Source organism: Cricetulus griseus, chromosome 2 (assembly GCF_003668045.3).
Source record: "Cricetulus griseus strain 17A/GY chromosome 2, alternate assembly CriGri-PICRH-1.0, whole genome shotgun sequence".
Lineage (NCBI taxonomy): Eukaryota > Metazoa > Chordata > Mammalia > Rodentia > Cricetidae > Cricetulus > Cricetulus griseus.
This window is the reverse complement of record NC_048595.1, coordinates 94100945-94126902: the sequence shown is the minus strand read 5'-3', so window position 1 is coordinate 94126902 and position 25958 is coordinate 94100945. Positions and strand designations below refer to the sequence as shown.

The 25958-nt window shown below is 38.7% G+C and overlaps 1 protein-coding gene across 1 annotated transcript in view; it reads left to right on the top strand.

The window, feature by feature from the left end:
• Nucleotides 1-25958, top strand: part of Plppr1 (phospholipid phosphatase related 1) — a 124101-nt gene that overhangs the window by 71073 nt on the left and 27070 nt on the right. Inside the window, exons 2-3 of the mRNA XM_035438974.1 lie at nt 2614-2802; nt 15077-15209. Of these exons, the coding sequence (XP_035294865.1) occupies nt 2614-2802; nt 15077-15209 (322 nt within the window). The remainder of the gene's footprint in view (nt 1-2613; nt 2803-15076; nt 15210-25958) is intronic.

The window sequence follows — 25958 nt, the reverse complement described above, 5'->3', positions numbered from 1 at the left end:
CAAGAGCTCCATCCAGCAGGGGCTTTTTGGATTGCCTGTCTCTTAGTCTTATAGGAAATACACTTATTCAAGATTCTTCCCTATTGCTATAAGGAAAATAAACCAAATATCTGAATCAACAGACAAGGCAGAGAGAAAAGCTGGTGATTTGCAAATGGTACCAATAAACAACTTGAGGCCTGGAGAGACACAGAAGACACGATCACTGGATGGTCAGGGGTTGTGATGAAGGGACCACTGGGTAGAAAATGTCAGACATTAGAAGACTACATCCTGTAGAGCCAGAAACAAGAAACTAGTCATGTAAAGGGGACAGTGAAGTGTGTGTGATGTGGCTTTCTTGAGTAAGAGGAAAGTGGTAACTGATATGGCCAAAAGAAAGACATTCATATCAGATGACGGGGAATTTGTACTTGCAATGCACTACATCTGGGAGACACAAAAGGCTTTGAGTCAAAAAGAAAAGGCATAGAAAAAGAAGTGAGATTAGAAGGAGTGAGGTATTCTTAACCCAAATGACTCCTAAAAAAAAAAAAAAAAAAAAAAAAAAAAAAAAAAAAAAAAAAAAAAAAAAAAACTGTCCTTTCTCCTATGGTGAAGTGGACCCAAGGACAGATGTCCCCAGAAGCTGAGATAGTTCCAGAAGGTTAGAACAGGCAGATGTGAGTCTGTTGCATATTGAGGATAAAGAAGCAGAAAAGAATGTGAATAGCAAACAGTGCCTCTCTCTACCAGGACTGATCTCTCTCTCTCTCTCTCTCTCTCTCTCTCTCTCTCTCTCTCTCTCTCTCTCTCTCCTCTCTCTCTCTCTCTCTCTCTCTCTCTCTCTCTCTCTCTCTCTCTCTCTCTCTCTCTTTCCCAGCATTGACCTACCTTCCTCTATCAGAGCTGACCTTTATGTCTCCCTTGTCTCCCTACCCTACTGTATAGTGTAGAGATGCAGTTTTAATGCTGCATTATAGATCCTGTTTGATTTGAGGGTCTTTGCAGGGGGGGAGGGGGGAGCCTCTATTTAGGGAAGAGGGAATTGCTGTTGTTTATCTTGAGATGGTAAGGTGTGAGTGTTCTAGTTCTGGTTTTCACACTAATCAGCTATGTGACTCTGAATTAGTCATTCTCAAACTAGAATGAGAGATTCAGGGGTGTGGCTTACTTGGGAGAATTCTTGATTAGCATGCACAAAGAAAGCCCTGGGTTCTTGGATTCAGTACTCTGCACTGCATAATTGAGCATGGCAGCATATGCCTATAATCCTAGTACTCAATACCAGCAGGAGAACTAGCAGTTCAAGCTCATCCTTGGCTTCATAGTAAATTGAAGCCCAGCCTGGGCTACATGAGACTCTGTCTCAACAAAAGTTCAGTGTTCCTAACCCCTCTAAACCTGGCTTCCCATTCATTGCCTGACACTTATTTCTGAACAAAAGCAGCTTTAAATTGAAGTTGTCTAAAGACATCTAACTATATTGTCTTCCCATAATGATTAGCTTGATACCTTTAAACAAAAAAGAAGCCACATTTACAAGCATTTTTCTCACTTTAGTTTTCTCATTTTGCACTATCTGAGCATATGTTGAGTTACATGTAGGTGATCTAGCCATAGCTGGGTCTGATCTCCATTCATCACCTTTCTTATCTCTGAGAGAACAGTGGAACCGAAGGAGTCCACCTTCTCTGACTTCAGCTTCCACAACCTTATAACCTCAAAGCCTTGCTTTCCATCCACATTTTTCATTGCTATCTTATCTTGACATTTTATGTCTTCTAAATACAATGTCTTCTAAATACAATGCAAAAAATAATGTTGAACTTCCATGTCCCATTAATTCCTTATACTTCTTACAACTGTCTACAACAATGAGTATCTGGGAAACTCATGGGAAAAAAACAAATAAACATGTAGTTGTGTCTCATTATGTCTAAATCTTAAGACGATTATGTGTCTGTGGTAAGATAAGATCCTTGACTTTCTAGAAGGAAGCATTTTGGAAAAAATTAAAAACCCTCCCTGATGTAGAACACCTGACAATAATATAGGGCATGGTTCTTTAAAAGCTTCTCAACCTTGCTAAGTTTCTCTCTCTCTCACTCTCTCTCTCTCTCTCTCTCTCTCTCTCTCTCTCTCTCTCTCTCTCTCTCTCTCTCTCTGTCTCTCTCTCACACACACACTCACACACACACACACACTCAAACATTTACTGACTGATTAACGTTTTGTATGGTAAGTCTATCTTTAATAATTTGTAAAATTTCTCACAAAGCCACTGCCATTTGACCTTTCACCTCTGACCTAAATGCACATTTTCCATCTTGGTTTCCAGGGGTACTCTGAGAGCATAGCAGTAGAAGCCAAATCTCTCTATAAGCTTTTCTGTGGTCTGCCCTTCAGATGAGATCTGCACATTATTTGCTGGAAGGTTTCTACAGCAGATGTGAGCAGGCAGACAAGCTAGCACGCAACCTCAAAGCCCAGAGCATGCTGCGCCAGGCACTCACACACTTGCCAATACCAAGCCCAGAAGTGCTGCAGGGTGATGGAGGGAGTGTGCTCTGAGGGGCAAGCGCTGCTCCAAAGCCCTGCTAATGTCTCTGTGTGGCCATGCTGTATTTTCAGCTTGTCATCATGGCTGGGACAGTGCTGCTTGCCTACTACTTCGAATGCACTGACACTTTTCAGGTGCATATCCAAGGATTCTTCTGTCAGGATGGAGACTTAATGAAGCCTTACCCTGGGACGGAGGAAGAAAGCTTCATCACCCCTCTGGTGCTCTATTGCGTTCTGGCTGCCACTCCAACTGCTATTGTAAGTACAGAAACAGAGTTCTTTGTTGTCAGGCACCTGAAAGTATTTCCTGTCTGCCTTTTCTCCTCCTTGCTGTCTTTCTGGGTTCTCACCAGCAAGTAGCCTTATCAACACTATCCTGTTTCAGTTGGAGGCAGACTGAGTTGGAAGTCTGCATAAAAACAAACAAAAATTAAAACTGATCTTGCCTTTTATAGATAGGTGGAGTAGTTTTGCATTTTAGTGTCTTTGGTTTTTGAAGCTATGTTTTGTAAAGCACCGGTGAATGTCAGAAGTTAGCAGACATGGTTGGCTGGCCTGTTAAGAATAGCTACTGTGCTCTCGGAAAAAGTATTCTTAGAGTTGTGTGTATTCAGGAACCCGACTGTTAGTGATGATGGCATTACCATAGAGACTCAGATCAGAGGGGAGCAGAACCCTCCAGCTGGTACCTCCTGCTGCCACAGTTGAACTGCAGAGGCCAGAGATGAGCAAAATTACTTGGCCCAACTATGGTGTCTCTGCCGTTGTCCAAGTCACATCACACTGAGCTCAGTTGCAACTGTACCTTTGCTTATTCCATTGTCCCTTTAGAGGTCAAAAATTGGACAGACAGCCCTGTAGGGAGACTGCTTCAAGGGCATAAAGTTTGCAGATCCATGTTAGGCAGCCAAGTGATTTAACACTTAGACATTATCATTTTATGAGAGTGTTAAAATAAACACTTCTGTGTCTGAACACATTGCTGTTACCAGGGCAGATTAATCCGGGTGTAATTTCAGTTCCCGCTCTGTCCTTCCTTTCTAATAGCTTCCTAATAATCCCCCACTCTTCCACTTGACCTCTACATGCCCTCTGCTCTCTTTCAGTCAGGGCCTTCATAAAAATACTGACTGACTTACTGAAGAATACTATGATTGCTCAGACATTCAACTCAAAAGCTATTCTCCGTGGCAATGCTTCTCTTGCCTATTGATGAAAAGTGACTGCAATTTTGAGGATATAGAAATAATGATTCATCACACTTTAAGTTTATTCAAATTGTTCGATCCAGCCTCAGAAGAGCTCCCCTTAACTACTAAGACTTCAGGAGAAATGATAGCAATATTGATGAGATGCAACACAATGTATCTGGGTGGTTAAAAATATTAGGTCTATAGAACAGCATATCTGGTTCACATCCTGGCTGGGTGGCTCATCTCATTGATTCCTAGCAGACAAGACAAAGTTGTCATTGGGTTTAGAAATGACTTCCTAAAGAACCTGGAGTAAAGAACCTGGAAGGGAATTACCCTCCACCTGCTTTGGCATCACAGGACAAAGGTCCTCATCTGAGAATTATTACATTCCATTGAGTATCCCTGTATGGCCTCTTCTAAAGAGATGGGAACCTGACATAACATCTATGTCTCCTTCCCCTTATCCTTTCTTATTAGCCCTGGGAAGAAAAGGAAGCATAGAAAGAAAATATTTCTGTGTCTCACAAGGCAGAAGACCCTAATCCCCAGATAAAATGAAGAAGCAGGTTAAGATCTGTCTAGAATGGATGGGGGTGGCTCTACCACAAAGCAATGCTTTAGTCTGGAATTGGATTGCGCCATAAGTATATAAAATCTTTGTGTTCAGACATGAATTGATGAATGCCTTGTTGAGTTACTAACATATTTTCTTTCTAGTCTCATTATCATTCTTTATATTTTCCTATAATTATTTTGTATTTATAGGTATTTTACCCATTAAAAAATCTAAGACCAGTACAAACATTAATAAAGATGAATGGAAAATTAGAATCAGAAAAACAGTATAATTTCTGAATAAAATCAAAAGCAAATTCTTCAAAATGTTAAGTGTACAGGAAAGTGGAAGAGGCAATATGGAAAACTATTGGGGATGAGAATAGGGCCCAGGGTAAGGAGAACAAGGAAGGATTAATAGACCAAGGGACAATAACATTTATATGTGAAATTTTCACCATGAAAAAAACATTATTTTGTGTAACTAAAAAAAGAAAGCATTTTATAATCAATGTGTACTCTGCCGGTGTTGCCTAGGTGATCTTCACAGCAGCCTAGTGATATGGAACAGGGATAGTCCAAAGAACATAGAAAACCATGGTCTACAGTCTCCTTCATCTTTCAGTTGAGAACACTGAGGCACAGTTTGAATAAATGATGCCTTGAAGGTTCTATTTTTCTGTAAACAGATAGACAGGGATCTGCCCATTGGGTTCCATTTTTGTCTTTCTTCTCAAATTGGGGGCATGGTTGGGAACCAGGAATGCTCACAACTGATGGGTTAGTAGTAGAGAGTAATACAATCCTCAACCCTGCTAGTCACCAGTGTTATTTCCCTCAAGATCCCAAATCTGTGAGCAGAACCAGGCCAGACATCCTCTGATCTCTGGGAAGGAGCTGTGTTCACGTCTGTCTAGTGAGATATGATTTACACATGTGTGGGTTCTCAAGGTCTCCAAGCCCCAGTGCCTCCTACAGCACACACAACTCAGAGCCCCCAGCATTCACTATCTTCCCTAGGCAGGCATCTCCCTCAGACTGGGACCTCAATAACTGTGTGACTTCTAGCTGTTTATATTCCTGTGTATTCAGTTTTCTCATCCCTACACTTTAGAAAGGATGGGGATCAATGATTTCCAAGACCCTTCTAGTTTCTAGATTTCATGAGAACACAAAAGGACCATTTTGATGGAAGTTTCTACCTGTGAGATTCTCAGCAGGTCAGAGCTGCCTTTCTGGACTCACTTTTGTATGTGTGGGCCTTCACATGTGTCACACGACTATACAGTTTATTCTTTTCTCCTTAAATGAATCCCCTATGCTCCCTGGAGGCAGGTCCTGAAGGCAGGACCACCTTTTGGTAACATGCATAGCAACTAGCAGTACTTTTCAAAAAATTAGCTCTACCTGGATTGTCCTTGGCTTTTTGTGCATCTCCAAGCATAGTGACAGTGGTTGAACTAAGTGCCACACAACTGTGTCTCCACTGATGAATGTTAATCATCCATTCACAGCTGCAGAGATGCACAGGGGAGGAATGAGGGCAAGACAGGGCCATTTGACCTGTAAACTCCCTGTTTTCCCTTTTATGCTTTCCTGTCAGAAAATATCAACCTCATATTGAGACAAGGCCACTTGGGATGAACTGCACAGGGCCAAAGCCACTGCTGTCACATCTCTAGAAGTTGAATCTTGGAGAATTTATTGTGTCCAGAACTGTTTTAACCCAGGCTTCAAAGCAACCTGCAGGGTGTGTTCTGATTACCTGGACAGCTTGTATAACTAACTGCTCCCTTGGGCCTTCTGAATAAACTCAGACTCAGAGGCAAAAGAGAGAGCCAGGGAGCCTGCTTGGATAAGAGGATTTACTGGGCAGAGAATCTGATTTACCCTTATTTTATCTCAGTCCCAGTGGCACAAGGCATGAGAAGATAGCTATTAAACCTTTCTCTTGGCCTCACAATGAAGTGACTGGGGAGTATTTAGCATTGAAGCAGCAGAACATTTGACTCCCTGCCATAGAGAATTGAAATGGCTCACAGCTTGTATGCAAGTGTGAACGCATGCACACACACACACACACACACACACACACACACACACACACACACACACACCATGCAGGTGACTCAGGAGCAATTTCCTCAGAAAGGAAAAGCAAACACAACTTGATAGAAACTTAGCCAGACTTGCAAATCTTCATTTTTGCATTTGTGCAAGCTCTTTGCATCAAATGTAAAAGGACACTGCAGATCACAGAGCGGTCTGAGCTTGTTGGTGCTGAGCCTGTTGGCTGGCTGACCAGGGCTGCAGCTGCTGCAGTAAAGGGGACATTGTTGGCCTTGCACTTCCTCAGAATACACCTCTTCCGGGCTCTGAACAGTCTCCTCCATTGAAACTCTGACATTTCCAAAGTTACATGTTTCCCTCTGTACCTCATCATGTGACTTCTTTAGACAGAAAATCATTTTGCCACTATTGGTATTATACTGTCTTTACAATTTACACTTTCTTCTGGAGTGAACATAGAGATGACCCAATTAAATTTATGAATTGAAAAATTAAAATTAATTTCCACATTTTTGTTCATACTACAGATTAGCAATATATATTTCTCTTTGTGGTGTTTGTTTGTTGAACTCTTTCAAGTTATTGCCAGCTTAAAGGTATCTTGTTGTTGTTTGTGGGGTTTCATTTTTTTGTTGTTGTTGTTGTTTTGGGTTGTTTTTTGAGACAGTGTTTATTTTTTGTATCATCCCTGACTGACCTGGAACTAGTGGTGAAGACCGGGCTGGCTTCGAACTCACAGAAATATGGCTGCCTCTGACTCCTAAGTGCTGGAATTAAAGTCATGTGCCACCATTGCCAGCATTGATTTTTTTTTTAGTTTTTTTAAAGAATATTGTTTACCTAAAATATGTGCTTCTTAAATTACTTGGAGGTTATAATTGAGTTTACTTTTTATTGAGAACAGGATTTTAATGCAATTATTTTAGGTTTCCATTTCTCTTGTCCAGCAAAACAAAAGGTGTCAGTGAACTCTGTGTTTTTAGGAATATATGGTCCCACTTTTCTACAACACCATGCATAGTCTCAACTAAGATAGTTTTCTGAGTAGGTGGGGGTAGATCCTGGATTGAGATCAGAAGACAATTCCTAGTATTATCACAGACACGGATGCTTTTCAAAACACTACCTGATAGACAGCCTTTCCTATTTATGCTATTAAAAGGCTCTCGGAGTATCCAGTGGGCTAACTACAGCTCTGCAAGTAAAGGAAACAGACTCTCTATAGATCTAGAGTTCTACAGTAGAACTCATCATAAAAGATAAAGACCCAGAATAAAGGAGATTCTCACAGTGAAGGCACAGAATCAACATTTTTTTTTCTCATTTCCTGGCTCACTTTTAAAATCTACAAAAATTTGAAATGCTCATGACTGTGGAAGTCTCCCAGGCAGAATATTGAGTATTAGTTCTCATAGTAACAGAGGGTGCTATGCAATCTGCCAGGGGAGAATAGATGTCTATAGTTATTATACCTAGCTGTAAAACTATGAACCACAACAATAACCAGCATGGAAAGGGGTACTCAGGATAAAACAGTGGCACTTAAGTCCTGGAGATAACCAACAGCCATTTAATGGGACTTCAGGCCTGCTGGATAGGAAAAATCACGCCTGGTGTGTAAACTTAACAAAGTTACCTTAGCTGGTAAGGCCACAGACTCTAGAAGATAACCTATTACTGCCACTCTTCTAAACCAGTATAATCCCTACTTGCATTATAAATAGTTGTCCTTATACTCACAGATAATGTAGTTCTTACCCCTCATTAAATAGCTTCTTTTGTCAGCAGACAGAAATCCATGACTGGTCAAATACAGAAAACAACCTACTGTGGGGTGTCCAGTTCCAGATGATCCATCTACAACACTGCCCACACATTTAAAGCGCAGAGAACATCATGGAAAGGAAGACAGAAAGATTGTAAGAGCCAGAGGACCAGGATGTCTGCTACCTGATAGTATCTTCTATATATGATAGGGAAAGTGCACCCATGAACTTCCAACAATATGGCTGCCTAAACAAGAGCTGAATAATGATAATACCAGCTGACATGCCAGGGTGAGTGGGAGAAATCTCAAAAGGCCTCATCCCTAGATGAAGAGTTACAAGCAATTTGATGGGTGATAAAAGAGGGAGAATCAGTCTTCCTCGGGGAGGAACCCCTTAATTGGTTGTCTAATACTAAATGGTCAACCCTAAGTATTTATACAGATAAGAAAAACTAAAAAAATGCAGGAGGCCCACCTCACAGAAAGTACAGATGTAGTAGGAAGTGAAGGGGGAAAAAGATATTACATACAAATTAAAATCAAAATAGAACAGGTGTACAAGGTAAACATATCCAAAATTGGGGTCTTGAGAATATTTTCATTCACTTGGTAACAATTGTGCATCCCTAATCTAAAAAGTCTGAAATCAGTCCAAATCTTTTGAGAACCAATGCTTTAAAAACTTCAAGTTTGGCGACGTTTCAGTTTTTGAGTTTTGGATACTCAGTCTGTGGAACATGTAAGTAAGAATGTTCTTTAAACCTCAATATGTAAACAAAAAAAATAAGTAAAAAGGAAATCATTATACAACAGCAAAGGGGCTCATTCAGCAAGAGGACACACATTTGCAAACACTGAACACTGGAGCACCTAAATAGATAAAGGAAATATTAACAGATCTGAACAAAGATTTCAATGGTATAAATATCAGGCAATTTTAGTTCCCTACCTCTTGTTGTGGATAGATACTAAAGAAATAAGACCAATAAAAAAAATTCTGACTTTGTGTAGACCTTATAGATCTAACAGGCACATAGAGGAGATTGTATTTTATACCCACAGAATAATAGTCCCTAACATAAATGGAACATTGTCTAGGATAAATCATATTAGGCACAAAACAGTTCATAGTATTTAAGATTGAAATCATATCTAGTTTTTTTTCTGAACACAGTCATAAAAATCTACATGAGAAAAATCAGAAAATTCACAAGTATATATAAAGTAAGCAACATGCTCCAGAACAACAAATTGGTTAATTAAGAAATTAGAGACTATATTTTTATTTCCTAAGGCCTGGGAAGATCTTTAGTGTGCAAAATGATAACCTAACTTTGGACCACGAGCACCTGTGTCAAAACTTAGTGTGCATTTGTAAGCCCTATAGGATAGCAGGCAGAGATAGGGGGATCACTGGAGGTCACTGGCCAGCCAATCCAGCCAATGTCTGAGCTCCAAGATCAGTGAAAAACACTGTTTGAATAAAAGGTAGACAGTAATTGAAAAAGACACAGGAGGTTGAGCTCTGGCCTCCACTTGAATGTGTGCACGCACATGTGTGTGGGGGGGGCGGAGGGGACAGAAATGCTGGAAAACAGCATGCCAAAACTCATGGAATGAAACCATTGCAATTATAAGAGTGAATTTATAGCTGTAAGTACCTTACACAGCAGAGAGGAAAGATATCAAATAACACATAATGTTATGGCTCAAGAAATTAAGAAGCTACACATAAAGGATATAACCAAGAGAGATAAATGAAAAAGACATTAGAAAAATAATAGAAAAATCAAGAAAGCTTAAGATTAGTTTTGTATGCAAATATAAAGAAGATTTACAAGGCTTTAGCTCTTTTTGTAAAAAGGGGAAAAGAGGGAAGACCCCAAAAGTCAGAAAAGGAAACACAAAAATACTACAACAGAAAGACAAAAGGACAATTAAGAGATTATCATGAATAACTATAGGCCAACAAATTGTATAACCTAAAAGAAATGGATACATTTGTTAGCACATAAAACCCTCCAAAATGGAATCATGATAAATAGGAAATATAGACAATTAATTAAAAAGGAAATTGAATCAAAAGCAAAAAGTCTGTCAGTAAACATCAAAATTTGAATGCCTTCTCTGCTAATTTCCACCAAATGTTAAAAGAAGAATGAATATCAGTTGTTCAGAATATTCCAAGGAATTAAAAAGAACAATATACTTGTAATACTAAAATACATGACAAACTCAATAGCTCCTTGATTAAAAGTCATCAGATGGCCTGAATGGATCACATACAAAGTTTGCAATATCATCATTCACTTTGGAAGTGCAAGTTACAATAGCAATGAGATATTGCCTCATTGTATTAGGACAGGCATTCCAAAAGACAATTTTTTAAAACAAAAGGACGTGAAGATGTAGCAAACAAGGGACCTTATATCAGGGTTAATAGAGATGTGAATTAGTAAAGTTACTATGGAAAAATAATGTGGGTATTCCTCCAAAATGAAAATGTAAACATGGAACTGCCATGTGGTCTGTGGTCACCAGTCCCAAAGGAAATAAAGTCAGTATATTGAAGAAATCTCTACCACCATGCCTATTACAGCTTCATTCACACTAGCCAAGATGTCAAATCATTCCAAATGTCCATCAACAGATAAATTCATAAATGAATAAAATGTGGTGTGCATAATGGAATACAAGTCAAGTATAAACACTTGGGAAGTCATTTGTAACATGGTTGAGCTTGGAAGATTTTGTTATATGACTCATGTGTGGAATCTAAAGGTTGACTTCACCAAAGCAGAGAATTAGAATGATTGCCAGGGACCTGGGTGGTTAGGAAGAGGGTCTCAAGGAGATATTGTTCAAATGATTCAAAATTTTGGTTAACTAGGTAATCCCATAAATCTACGTGTACAACATGAATACCAAGACATTGTGATCTTGAGAATTGCTAAGTTGATGCTAAATACTCACACCCCCCAAGTGGTGACTATATTTGGTAAGGTACATGTTAATTACCTAGCTAGAGTCACACAAAGTATAATATAAATGCACTTTAGAGCGTCATGCTGAACTTGAAAATGCATATAATTTTATCTGTTCAAAGTAGTTTCAATTTTGTGAATAATGCATCAAGAAATATAATACACAAAAATGATCACCATGTTTCCATATGGTTTACATATTTGCATTTGAGTTTGTATATGAAAGGTGACTTGTCATGAATAGTCATGAGCTGCCCTCATGACTTATAAAGTGTGCTTACTACTGAGTGAAAGGTCATGAGTCACTTAGGATTGTGGCTACATAGCCGGGAGATGAAAATGCACTAATGGAATTTACCTACAGTTCATTCTTGCCAGAGCTAGTTTGGCTTTCACCACTTCTCACTAGAGGACACTCTGATTTACCATGATTGATGTGTGTTTTGTTAGCCAACAAGTATAGAAGTCTAAATAAGTAGGACAGCCAAAACTGAACACATGGGAACTCCCAAGTGCCCCAGCTGCTCTTTGTATAGATGATGGATCGAGGCAGGGTGGTCCAGCAGAAGCACACATAGAGGGGCCAAGGCACTGCCAAAGCCAGAGCCATAAATCTTCCATTATGAGCAAGATGGCATCAACTGTGGGTTACAAACTTGGCAGAAACCAGAGCCATCCTTTCCCTCCACAGCCCTGCATCTCCCAAGCAGACTCATCACCCCTACAAAAATAAAAGACACAGTGAGCAGAGAAATAGTAAAACACGTGTGTGGTTAGGAAGATGACTGTCATAAAGCCCATCCATTGTGTAAGGAACTGGATTGTTCATCAGCAACTTGATACCCATCAGTGTTACAGAAAGCCAGGTGTATGTCACTCCATTTTGACTATGAAGTGACCCCTTGATGCCTTCTTCTCTCCATCTTCCTTCTTTTAGTACTTACGCACTTAGTATATTCCAGGCATTGCCAGTATCTGGATATAAGTATTCAATTCATGTTTTCTTTTTAATAATTTTTATTGAGCATACAAAATAATTGGATTCATTACAAATATATAGATTAAAATACACCCTTGTCACATTTTTCTCTTTTATATTACAAACCTCCTTTGTGATTCGATTGTTGGTAGCAATATTATTTTTGTATCAGTTTCACATTCTTAAATTTTTCCTTTTATTTAGTGATGTATGTGTGTGTGAGCACACATGCACATGCCACAATACATGCATGAAAAATTCAGAAGCCAATTGTGAGAATTAGTTCCTTCCTTCTGTAATGTAGGTCCCTGGGACTGAACTCAGGTCATCAGGCTTGAGGGATACAACTAGTGATAATTATTTTAAGCAAAATAGGCCAGACTCAGAAGGACATAGCTCATGTTTTATTCTCATTTGTGGGTCTAATATTATGCACACATACATATATAATATATTTCATTTATATATTAATGAGAAACATGTTGTAGACATAAGAATTGGCAGAGTCTCTTAGCTAGGAGTTACATTTTGCACTAAGGATAAAGATTGGTTGGCTCAAACCTGGATTTTCTAGAAGAGGGAAATCCTTTCCTCTTGAATGTGCCTCTCTAGTGATTTAGTTAAGTGCTTCATTGTAATAGTGTAATCATAGTAATGATAAATACAGTGGGGATGCTGTCTGTTATCAAACAAGAATAACAACCTTACTTGCTTCTGTGGTGCATACAAAGGTTCAAATAGTGTCCTAAACTATTTATATAAGCACATATGCATGTATACATATACAGTCTCTATCTATGCATTTATGTAATTGTAGTAGTGATGACTACAGTGGAGATGCTATCTATTACTAAACAATAACACCTCTTCTATGATGCATATAAATATTCAGTGTTCTAAACAATTTATTTACATATTCACATATATACATTTGCAGTATATATCTATACATAAATATTTACACACAGATAATTAAGTTAATAATTCTGCTATCTTGATTATACAAATAAAAGAAAAGAAAAAATTAAAGGTCAAATAGTATGCCAAAGGTTATAAGGGCCAGCTTTGAAACTACAAAAAACTGGCTTCAAAGTTCCACCTCTTAACCGCAACACTTGTGCAGACTAACAAACATTAATTTGTAACTAATACTGAAAACATCAATAGGCAAACAGGATAAGTGTAGAATTTTAAGTACTAAAAGACTCTTGTGATGTTACAGTATGAGATTTCTGGGGGTAATGAAAATAGAATCATGTACCACATTCTAGAACTACTTCAGACACATCTGTCCATAGGTGGCCAAGTCTCTGAGATGTGACCTCACCACTAAACAACAGAAGGAACAAACACATAAATGATCTTGGTCTTGAAATTTTAGATTTTAATTTCCACTATTCAAGTATATTCTTTGAAGTTATTTTTATGAAGACACTCTGTAATGACAAGGATATAAAGCATGGGGTGCTGCGGAGAGAGAGTGCTCAGTGGTTTAGAGTACTTGCTCTTGCAGAGTACCTGGATTTGATTACCAGCACTCACAGGGTGGCTCACAACCATGCCAAGCTCCAGTTCCAGGTGATCCAATGCCCTCTTCTGACCTCCACAGGCACCAGGCAAGCATGTGGCACACATACATATGCAGGTAAAACATTCATACACATAAGTAGATCAAAAAATAATATAAAACATGGGGATTCTTAAAACATTGATAAAATTTTCCCAAACTTGCAAGTTATATGAAGATCTTTAAAGCATGATCTTCTGGAGATTAATTGGAAACAGAATTATAAAAGTCACAACTCTATACAATATAATGGTTAGGGTAGGATTTGAGTCTAGTTGACCTAGACTCAGTGCCCGCATGTGCCACTTTTATGCCTTAGAGAACCTCCATGGCTCTCCAGGAAGGAAAGTGTATATATACCTAGGCTAGGGATCTCCTGGGCATATGAACCGGCTGAAGTGCCATATGCCTAGTATTAAATGGAAGGCAGCAATTGTTAACCTCTACTCTTTGTTGATGACTTCCATTTTCAGTTGTATGAGTGCCAGAATTTATTAAATTTTGAGAATGCTTATTCCATTTAAATATCAATCTACTGTGCTTGGTGCTAGCAGGATCATTTTTAAATATCAGTGTAGACACTGATATCAAACATCTTAAAATGTTTGTGTCCTAGTTAGGATTTGTATTGCTGTGAAGAGACACCATGACCATGGCAACACGTATAAAAGAAAACATTTAATTGAGATGCTTGCAATTCAAAGGTTTGGTCCATTATCATCATATCTCATTGAGACATGGCATCATACAGGCAGACATGGTGCTGGAGAAGGAACTGAAAGTTCTATACATTGATATGCCAACAATAGGAATTGAACTGAGACACTGGTCATAGCATGAACATAGCCCATCCCCACAGTGACACACTTGTTCCAACAAGCCACATCTCCTAATAGTGCCACTCTCTATGAGCTTCTGGGGTCCAAAATACTCAAACTACCATAGTAATACCATGTAGGGGTATAATGGTTTAAATAAAGGTTATTAGTTCAAGAAGTAAGAGAGGGATGTGGTAATAATGAAGTAACAATCAAACTAATTTGGTGTAGGAGAAAACCACCTCAGACAAAGATGATGAAATAAGTATTTATAATGCAAATAATAATGTATTATGAGATGTAAAAGTGTGCTTTCTTGGACCATTAGCTATCTGAATTATTCTTTATTGTTACAACTTCCAAAGTAAGTAAAAAATTTAATCCTGCCATAAGCTTTATTATAAACTCTACTACAAACTATTATATTTTATATGACTTATAGTTTAATATTTTCCCTGGGTTGTATCTTAAATAATCAAATATTGGTTTCTCCAACTCTTTTGAAGAATTAAATACAAGAAACTATCTAGCCCACCATCTCCCCAACTGACAAGCAATTCTCCTGCTTGACATTACTTTAACATTCCTTTTCCAGATTTTTATTGGTGAAATATCCATGTATTTCATAAAGTCAACAAGGGAATCCCTGATTGCTGAGGAGAAAACAATTCTAACAGGGGAATGCTGTTATCTGAATCCCTTACTTCGAAGGATCATCAGATTCATAGGTAAGTACCACAGCCTGGTGAACCGAGCTTTGATGGATGGGTAAAGCATACTAAATTTGGTGGATATGTTTGATCAAATAAGCTAAGATAAAACAGTACCAGCATTAAAAGCAAGGGCTTCCTGGGGATTTTCCACAAATGGTAAAGATAAGCCTAATCCTGGTACCATGTCAAATATTTGATCCTTGAAGTAAGTAAGATGTTATTTATTAAGTTGTTATACAGAGTCTAATATTTGATCCTTGAAAGCAGGTGGTATTTATTAAATTATTGTACAGAAATGATTTAAACTAATTTCTCCCTGCCCAACATTTGTCTTGATGTTATCCCTGAACATAAGTTTTAACATTGATTACGTGTTGACATATATTAAAGGGTAAAGGTCGGGTAAAGGTTGGGGGACAAATGGGAACATTGATTAAATGAAATAGTCAAATTTCCTGGCAGAGTTTTCTGGCCTATAGATCTGTCAGGTTCTTGAAAACTAAATGCCTTTCCAAACTTGGAAAAGAAATGTTTACTTTAGTGTTCTTGATGAGGAATAATGAAGGTATGTATAATGTCCTTCTTAAAAATGCCTAGAGTGCTACAGATGATGATTATAGTATGGAAATGTGTATATTGATGCAGACAGCAACACAAATCTTTCAGAATTCCTACATTATAAGTACTCAAGTCATTAAGTACACAGTGTAACAAGACCTTGCAAATGTCTGCTGACAAGATCTTCCTAGGAGCCCCAACAAAATTTCCAATTATGAACATGGCTGTTACTAAAACAATCTATGGTACTATTTAGAGAACAGAGAACCAGATACAGCATATCTCGTCTCTTTTAACAAATAATTAATACCTTTTTTCCTCTTATAGTAAAGGGTTCAAGTTATGAAGAAATGATCTTATCAAAGTCTAACAAGCAATGATCTCTCTGATTGATTGGGAATAAAAAAATGTACTAGAGCAGGAAGCCTAAGAAAATTTTATGTAAATGTAGAAAATTAAAAATTAACACTTAAATACTCTTAGGAAATTATGAATGTCTGCAAAACTAAAGTATTTGTAGACTGCAGAAGACTACAGTTGGCTCACATGAGTATAGCCTGATCCATATGATGTTACTGTCCAATTCAGCTGTTCCGAACAATGGTTCTTTTCAAACATGTCTAGAGTTAGACCAGTTCCCACCAGAGTGACTGGTTACCAAATCATGGGAAAAGATTAAATAAGAGAATATTTATCACACTGAATACTGAACTAGAGAATTTATTAAATTACTTCATTTAATCTGCCCAACATTATATAAAGTGTTTTATTGTTTGAAGTATACAGATGAAGACTCTAATAGAACACGGAATCGAGATATAGTTTGATTCAAGCTTGCATGGTCCCTTATCTGATCTAACTCCTATGAATGTAATTAACAAGTTATTCAATGAAAGGCATTAGCACATTCCAATTAACTGTAAACATCTTTAAGTCACTGTTATTATTCCTTGCAGAAAGAAGCCATATCTATTTGTGCCTCACCCTACCTGGGTCAAGGTCCAAAGAACAGAAAATTTAACTGGTGTTTGTCACTTATGTAGGACTCTGTGGCTTATATAAGTGCTTATGGAAAGATGCCAGGAGATCCCTAACTCCCAGGATAAGTCCTCCACATAGCATGCTGTGGCCCACGAAATTGTCACTTAAGACACAACACTAGGCTAAAGCATGGTTTCAAGATCAATGGAGGATCATCAGGCTTCTACTAATAAGTGATGACACATTTGTCCATTTGGATCTTGTATGCAAGGGGGATATGGTAAAGAAAATGTGGATATGACCCCTCCATAGTTTGGTTAAGGGAAAGGTTTTTTGTTGTAGATATGAGGAAGAGAACAGCTGGAGGCATCTAGGAAACTCCAGAGCAGAGAGAGAAATGGCCGGCAAATTGGACCCAGCCAAGGCCATCTATGAGAAAGGGGAGAATAGCTGACAGAGAATAAAGAAAGCATAGTGAGAATAGTGGGGTTATAAGGAGGGTGAATAGTTGCAGGAGGAAAGGACCGGGAGACTGGAATGGAGACTTTGAAATGTATAGCAAGTATTTGTGATACTGAGGGAGCTCTGAGGCCAGCATATCCTTTGATATGCAACCATGGGTATATGAAATTGGGGACCCATATGTCCCCTCTGTTACGATAAATCTTTCTGCCAAAAGCTGCCCGAGCCCCACCGCCACGTGTGAGCTTTAAACCAGTCAGCCACCCAAGTTAGGCCCAAATAAATACACAGAAACTTGTATTAGGTTCAAAGCTGCTTGGCCAATGACTAGGATTCTCATCTGTTAGCTCAGTCTTAATTATCATAAATCTATATATTTTATAAGACTTATCTTATCGGACGCCTTATTGGCGTCCCTCCTTGCCGGTGGATCACATTGTGCCGCTGGAGAAGGAGCGGAGGGGAAAAGGGGGCCCTTCCTGTTTCTCCTTCGCTTAAATATGAGTCTCCTTGCTATGTCACTTCCTGCCTGGATCAGCAGTCCTCTACTACATTTCCCAGAATCCTCTTTGACTCCTAGTCCTGTCTAACTTCCGGTCTCATTGGCCAAACAGTATTTTATTTAACAATCAATAAGATAAACATACACAATACATTCCCCATCATCCCTCTGCCAAAGGTAAGGGAAATGATTCCTTTTGGCAGATGTGAAACAGGTTCACAAGTTCCTAATACATGCTGACTTTTATCTAACCACCAAAAATCCTCCCATAGTGCATGTTGAGATCATTTCTGATATTTTGACTGCCTTTTAGAGTTTGGGGAATTCGAGTTTCCTTCGGACCTAACAGGTTTATTGTAAGCTAATAGAGATCCGGATGCTAAAAACATAAAGCAGAGATGTTGAAATCCATCACCTTGAGTTCACCATCATAATATAGCCAGTGGGTAACATGCAAAGCTAGAGAAGCAACAAGTAAGAGGGGATGATTATAGGGTCACAAGAGGATTTGCTTCATATGTTCCTTATCTTAAGATACAAAGATCCACCCAGTTACTCAAGCAGAAAACCTAGGAGACTCTAACCATCTGGGAACTTGTTGGCAATGCAGATCTGTAGAACACACCCTGTACCTACTAAGTCAGAAATGCTAAGGATTTAGCCCAACAATCAGTGTCATGGATATGTAAATATGAGTAGTAATTAAAGAAAAAAATTGAAAACTACTGACTTAGGCCATTTAAATTCTCTTGCCCCTTTAAGTGATTTCCCCAGATGTTGCCTCTCAATTCACCCCCTTATTTCTATAAAAATAACGTCTATTGGTCATCTTGCAGCTACATGTGGACACTGGAGAAAGATGTAGGTTGTCCTGCCCTACGGCTCTCCACCTTACTCCCTTGTGACTGGGTTGCTCTGAACCTAGAGCTAGACTAACAGCCTGAAATCCCCAGTGAACCTGTCTCCACACACTACAGCACTGGGGTTACAGGCACATGCAGCCACACCCAGTTTTTAACTGGGTGCTGAGGAGTCCCATTCAATGTAATGTAATGCTCATGCTTACATTACATGCACTCTTACTCATTGAGCCATTACTCCAAACCATTTCCTGTGTTCTTTGCATAAATGTAGGGCTTGGGAGATCTTTTTAAATTTTGTTTGTTTTGGTAAATGAAGAGCAAAGATAAAACTTGTTAAATAATAAATTTTCCTAAAACTAACTTCACTAAGGCTGATTCTTACATCTTCATTTGTCTCCAACTTGGTTCAAGAATTTTAATGTACACACATAAGGCTATTTGGAAGAGATCCCTTGAAAAGTCCAGTCTGATTTCTCATATAGCAGTATTAGACAGAGGAGAGGGCAGTAGTCTATTTATCCAGGAAAAGTTAATTTCTGAATATCTAGATTATTTTCTTTATAAAAAGGAGAAAATGTATTCATTGAAATAAAAACCTTTTAAATGGAAATATTTCCTTTGACAAAAATTAAAGTAAAATAAGGTAGTTACCAAACTCTATTAGAAACATTACTGTAAGAAGCTTAATAGTCTTTTTTCTAATCCAGTAGTCACCAAAATACATACTTTGCAATTGGCATTGGGGAATGACAACTGTTTTAAATGACTGTTCTAATTAAGCCTAAATGGCATGATTTCCCCTTGCAGTTTATGTAATTGTTTTCAGCGTAACTATAAATAGTATTTCCTAGCAAATACAATCAGCTTTGTGCAAGCATAAAAAAAGCCACTAGATTAACAAATTATTTTAAGGAAATATACTTCATACTAGGAGGATCAGAAAAAGCAGTGTTCTGGCAGGAGTAGGCGCATATGTCCTTCCTGCATTACAATCGTATAGTGTATTCAAAAGCCATAAAAATAAATGTCCTTTTAAACCCCATATTCCATGTCGAATCAGGTTTTTAACAAGCAGAAATGTACACTAATTTTATGGACTAAATTACTTTCCATAATATAAATTAAAATAGCAAAGCAATAACAATGGGACTGGAAAAAATGGTTCCATAACTAAGAGCACTATTGTTCATGCAAAGAACCCAAGTTCATTCCCCAGTACATCAATCAGGTGGCTCACAACAGCCTCTAACTCCAGTTCTAGGTGATCCAACACCTTTGGCTTCCACAAGCATTTTCACTTACATTCACACACCCACACACATACACATAATTAAAAATAAATCTTTTTTTAAATACAGTAATGCAAAAGAAAATGCAATAATGCTGAAACTTCCATTATAATCTCAAAAATGGAAGAAACTATTCATGACATAATACCATGCAAAATATTAAAATAGTCTCTATTTCTAAGTATAGAAATGAATATACGCATGGTAAGGTGTAGCATGATAAATAAAAGACCCATAGGCAGTTAATGGGGTTCAAACTGCAAGCTGAAGATCAGAGAAGCAAAGCAGCCAAGCCATTGGATCTTACCTCTACCCAGCTGAAATGGCAATCTGTCTCCACAAATCCTCAGAGGCAAAGGCTCTGAATTCCTGCCTCCTCCTCCTTAGATACCTTTCTCTGCCCAGCCATATCCTCCTGTCTCCACCTCCCTAGTGCTGGTATTAAAGATGTGTGATCCCAAGGTGCTAAATTCACCTTTGTATGAGCTGTTTCTTTGAGGACTGGATCAATTTCATGTAGTCAGTTTGGCCTTGAACTAACAGAGATCCATCTACCTCTTAATCCTGAGTCCTGGGATTAAAGGTGTGTGTGCCTGGCTTCTTTGGCTAACTAGTATGGCTGCTTTGCTATTTTGGTCTCCATTGGCTTTAATAAATCATAAACAATATATCGCCACAGTAGGAGAGAAAACACCTGGAATTCTAGCACTGAGGCTTGTGGATGAGTATGAGGTAGTAAGATTGAAAATTCAAGTCCAGCCTGGGTTACCTAGTAAGACCTTGTCCAGCTATCAGACTGGGGAGCAAGAGTTCCTGGATGTTCAGGTCAGCTATTTCTGTAGGTTTCACCAGCATGATCTGGACCTCTGTGCTCTTCACTGGTCCTTCTCTGCATCTGGGTTCCAGTTCAGATCGGTGATTAGTTATGGGTGTCTGCTTCTACTTCCACCAGCTGCTGGATGAAGGCATATAAGTCAGTCATCAATCTCATAATCAGGGGAGGGCATTTAAGGTAGCCTCTCCTCCGTTGCTGAGATACCCCAAAGGAAACAAAAGACTCTGATGACACCCTATGGAAGGCCTCACCATCCAGGGGGCGCAGAAAAGATATGTGACAGATAAGGTTTTAGTTGGGGGGGCGGGTAGGGGAGAATGGGTGGGAGAAGGGAAATGGGATTGTCATGTAAAACAATCCTGTTTCTAATTCAAATAAAAAAAATTGGAAAAAAAAGACCTTGTCTCAAAAAAAAATACATTATGCAAATATATGTTATGTTCATGTGCTCCTTAAAATGAGAACAAAAAAAGAGACCATGGATTTAAAAGAGAGCAAGGAGGGCATTGGGGAGGGAGGGTATGGAGGGTGGAAAAGGAAGAGAGAAATGATACAATTATATTATAATCTCAAAAATAAAAGAGAAAAGAAAGAATGGATTAAAACAGAAGCTGACTATTGACAAATCTGAATGTAGCATAAGTAAATTATTTTGCTGACAACTGCTCAGTAATTAAATCTTAACTCATTTAATTATGAATATGAATGATTTTAAAATTAAAAGGAACTAATGATTTAAAAGAGCACAAATAAAAGGATATGTGACTTCTCTCTTTTTCCTACTGCATGCTTTTTCCTCTCACTTCATCCCTCACATTGCAGGCATAATAACCCACAGCCTTAGGTTCTCAAGAAAGATAAACACTGGCATCTTTTCCAGCAGCAAATAGGGGAGCTATATATTCCCCCAAAAAAGGAAATAAACACTTTAGAAAGAACTATTCTTGTAAATATCAGGTCTTTTTTGCAGATTTTTTAAATTTGAATTAGAAACAAGATTGTTTTACATGGCAATCCCAATTCCCTCTCCCTCCCGTCCTCCCCTACCACCCTCCCCCAACTAAAACCCTACCTATCACACATCCTTTCTGCTCCCCAGGGAGGATGAGGCCTTCCATAGGGGGTCATCAGAAGTTATCATATCCTTTGGGATAGGGCCTAGGCCCACCCCCATGTGTCTTGGCTCAGGGAGTATCCCTCTATGTGGAATGGGCTCCCAAAATCCACATGGAGACCTTGGAAATCTATGGGACCTCCTGTAGTAGATCAGTACTTATCCCTAGTAAATATCAGGTCTTAAATGATTACTCTTTGGCTCAACACTGATGAGTAGAAAGCAGTAGACTTAGCAAGGTTTGGGGCGTCCATACAGAAAGAAGAATAAATTAACTTTCTCTTCATGAACAGCTATTTTCCGTGGAGTTAATGGAAAAAGACTACACACATGCCAACAGTAGACTCTCTGTTAGCACCTGAAGCAGCCTGCCATTGAGAAATTATTTATTATGGGCTTTTCGTTGGTGACCACATAGCTTTTCTATTATTACTTCTAATCAAAATGTGATTAAATACTAAGCAAGTCTTTTGCAATTTAGGTCAAGTTCAAGGATTAAGAACAGTGGACAGAATAGAAAATGGCATGGTAAACAGTTAATGAATGTAGCACTAATTGCCATAAATTAAGTGTGATCTGAGTGAAGCATGAATATTTTAAATGCACTTTCAAAGGTCATTGTGTTTTATGGTTGTAAGAATTGATATTCAGAGACAAGATTAATGTCAGCCTTTTGAGAACTAGAAATTGGTCTCAATTTTGAAAGTCATTTAAATGTACTTATTCTAAAAAGAGAATTCACTTAATCACTTTATTTCTACTTACATTATTTATAATTTAAACAAAAGGGGGTCAGTCATGTTCACTCAACTTTCAACTATTAATTTATTAAGATCATACTTTATGCTAGGTTCTTATAGTGTTGAAGGGGACATTTTTGTCAACAAAACTGAAAAAAATTGCTCCTTTTGATTTTCTATTCAGGCATTGAACACCATAAATAAATAAATTGTGTTTTTTAGAAGGCATGCTCCAGAGAAAAAATGATGGGGAAAAATCAAATAGGGTGTTTATACCAACAGATTTGGAAATGTCTATAGAGGGAGGAGGCTATCACTCAATAAAAAATATCTAGAGTTGATATTGATTTGATAGGATAACAAAAACTATCAATACAGGGATAATCCCAGTGAACAGGGTGCCCGAAATCAAGGCTAGCTTTGTGTGCTAGCTGCTTAAAACTAACTTACCCAAGAAGCCTAAAACTAATGTGTGGCATCTGGGCATCCAGCTTTGTTTCTGAGCCAACAATCTACACCATAAAAGAAAACCATCAAGTGCCATGCTTACAAACAAGTGGGGATGTTTGTAGAATGCAGAGATAGGAAACTTTCAAAGATAAGGAAGAGTGATTCGGGATGAATTATTAGAGGTCTTAAAAGAAATGGAACCTCGAATTCTTGATCCTATGATGCTAAGAGTTTGGAACCTCCTACTAGAGATGTATGCTGTTTCTGGACCATGAATGTGGTTCAAGACTGCAAGGGGAGGGCTGTTGCCAAAACTGGGAGTTGTGGTTGTCCTGAAAGGCCCTATGCAATCTCTGCTCAAGATTCAAAAAGTCATGGGAGTGGAGGGAGTAGATTTTGGTGTCTTTTCTCTGTGCAAAGGAAGAATATTCTCCTTTGAATGTCATCCTCAGTGCATAGATGCTTATGTATATGACCAGAGTCCTAACCCAGAATCCTATAGGCTTTCCCAGTTATTGGGAGGAAAGATAATATGTCATATGGGATTCTTTTTCTGAGGACTCTACACAATAGCAGTGTTTGGACTCAAATAAAAAGACTAATTGAGTAGAGAACTGCTTTCTCTAGCACTTTTCAGGTTAGGCAGTGTAAAATCACAACACTTCAGTGAGTTTGTTTCAAAGCAGGGTTTCTCACCTTTCGCATGGTTGACTGGTTAGACCAATGTTCTAGTAGTACAGCTGGCATGATTGAGTTTCATTTCTGTCACTGCCATAAAATATGTTGACTAAAAGCACTGTAGGAACACTCACACTTCCAGGTTCTTGTCTTTTATTGTGAGAAAGTCAAGACAGGAAGGATATGAAGCAACTATTCACATCACACCCACAGTCAAAACCAAGAGAGAAATGAGCACATGTATTCATAAGGCTTGGGTAGATTTCTCTACTCTTCTACTGTCTGGAGCACCAAACCAAGAATGATACCACCTACCCTCAGGCTGTCTTTCTGTATCGATGAAGACAACCAAAGCAGTTCTCCTTAAAGATGTCCACAGTCCATCCTGATCAAGACAATGCCTCACTGAGAATCTCTTCCCAGATGACTGTAGGTTGTTTCAAGTTGACAATTTAAATGAAGCATTACAGCCAGTTGCTCTTTTTTGTATAGGAAAAGAACAGAATCCACTACTTACTGAAGGATATTTAGCATCATCTTTGGCCTCCACAACCAGATATCTGCTGTGTCATCCCCTTTTGTACTAGTGTTCATCAAAAATGCCTTCCAAAGCAATGTATCCCCTGGGAGGAAGGATCACACTTAATTGCAAACCACTTCTGTAATGTTTAAGAAAACAACTATGCTTTGATACCTTTTTAAAAGTGATGACCCAGGCATTGGTGGTGCACACCTTTAATCCCAGCACTTGGGAGGCAGAGGCAGGTGGATCTCTGTGAGTTCAAGGCCAGCCTGGTCTCCAGAATGAGTGCCAGGATAGGCTCCAAAGCTACTCAGAGAAACCCTGTCTCAAAAAACCAAAAAAATAAAAAAATAAAAGTGATGGCTACTTTTGCTACTATAAGATATGTCATAGCAAAGTTTACTTTAGTCATAAAAGTACAGTCCAAACATCTGTACCTGTTCCCAGCAGTTAATAGAGAATTGTTCAAAGCTTTCTATAAGAATAACAACAAGGGAGGGGAGAGGGAGCTAGGAGAATGAGAAGAGGAGAAGAGGAGGAGTGAGGAGGACATAAAGGAGTAGGAAAGTTGTGTAGGGGGAAGAACAGAGGAGAGAAAAATAAGAGATACCCTAAGAGAGGGAGCCATTATAGGTTTAAAGAGAAATCAGGCACTAGGGAAATGTCCAGAGATCAATAAGGATGACACCAACTAACCATCTAAGCAACAGTGGAGAGGATACCTTAAATGCCCTCCTCTGATAATGAGATTGATGACTAACTTATATGCCATCCTATAGCTTTCATCCAGCAGCTGGTGGAAGTAGAAGCAGATACCCAAAACTAAACACTGAACTGAACTGAAATCCAGTTGCAGAGAAGGACCAGTGATGAGCAAAGTGGACAAGAACAGGCTGGTGAAACCCACAGAAACAGCTGACCTGAACAAGGGGGAGCTCTTGGTCCCCAGACTGATAGCTGGGAAACCAGCATGGAACTGATCCAGACCCCATGAATGTGGGTGTCAGTGATGATGCCTCAGAAATCTACAGGGCCTCTTGTAGTAGATAAGTACTTATCTATCCCTAGCATAGGAATGGACTTTGGGAGCCCATTTCACATAGAGGGATTCTCACTCAGCCTAGACACAAAGGGAAGGGCCTAGGCCCTATCCCAAAGGATATGACAGATTCTGAAGACCCACCCCCATGGAAGACCTCATTCTCCCTGGGGAGCAGAAAGAGAATGTGATAGGTAGAGTTTTAGTGGGGGGCAGGGGAGGAGGAAAGGGAGAGGGAACTGGCATTGACATGTAAAACAATCTTGTTTCTAATTTAAATTTTAAAAAATGGAGGAAAAAAAGAATAATAACAAGTGTGTTCAAGGCACTATTTAAATTATGACCATAGTACATAGTAAAATGCTTAGGAAATGCATCGTGTAAGGAGAGGACCATCAGTCCTGTGCCTGTTAAACACCATAGGGCACTGGCTGTTCAATCTGAATGATGCTGATCTGGGAGTGGAAGGGGGAGTAAGTCACCAACTACACATTTTAAAAACTATAAACAGAATCACAAGGGGCAGATTTAAGGAATTGTGGAAGCTCTGTTTTCAGATTCCATGGTAGACATTTTTCTCTCTCTCTGCATCAGTTCATTTCTGGGCACACTTCCTGGATTTATCAACACCCACATTCTTCATCCATTTCATTTAAAACCATCACTGCCTCTGGCTAACATTTGGGGGGTTTTCCCCATTACTAATCAGCATGTGGATCTACACTACCTA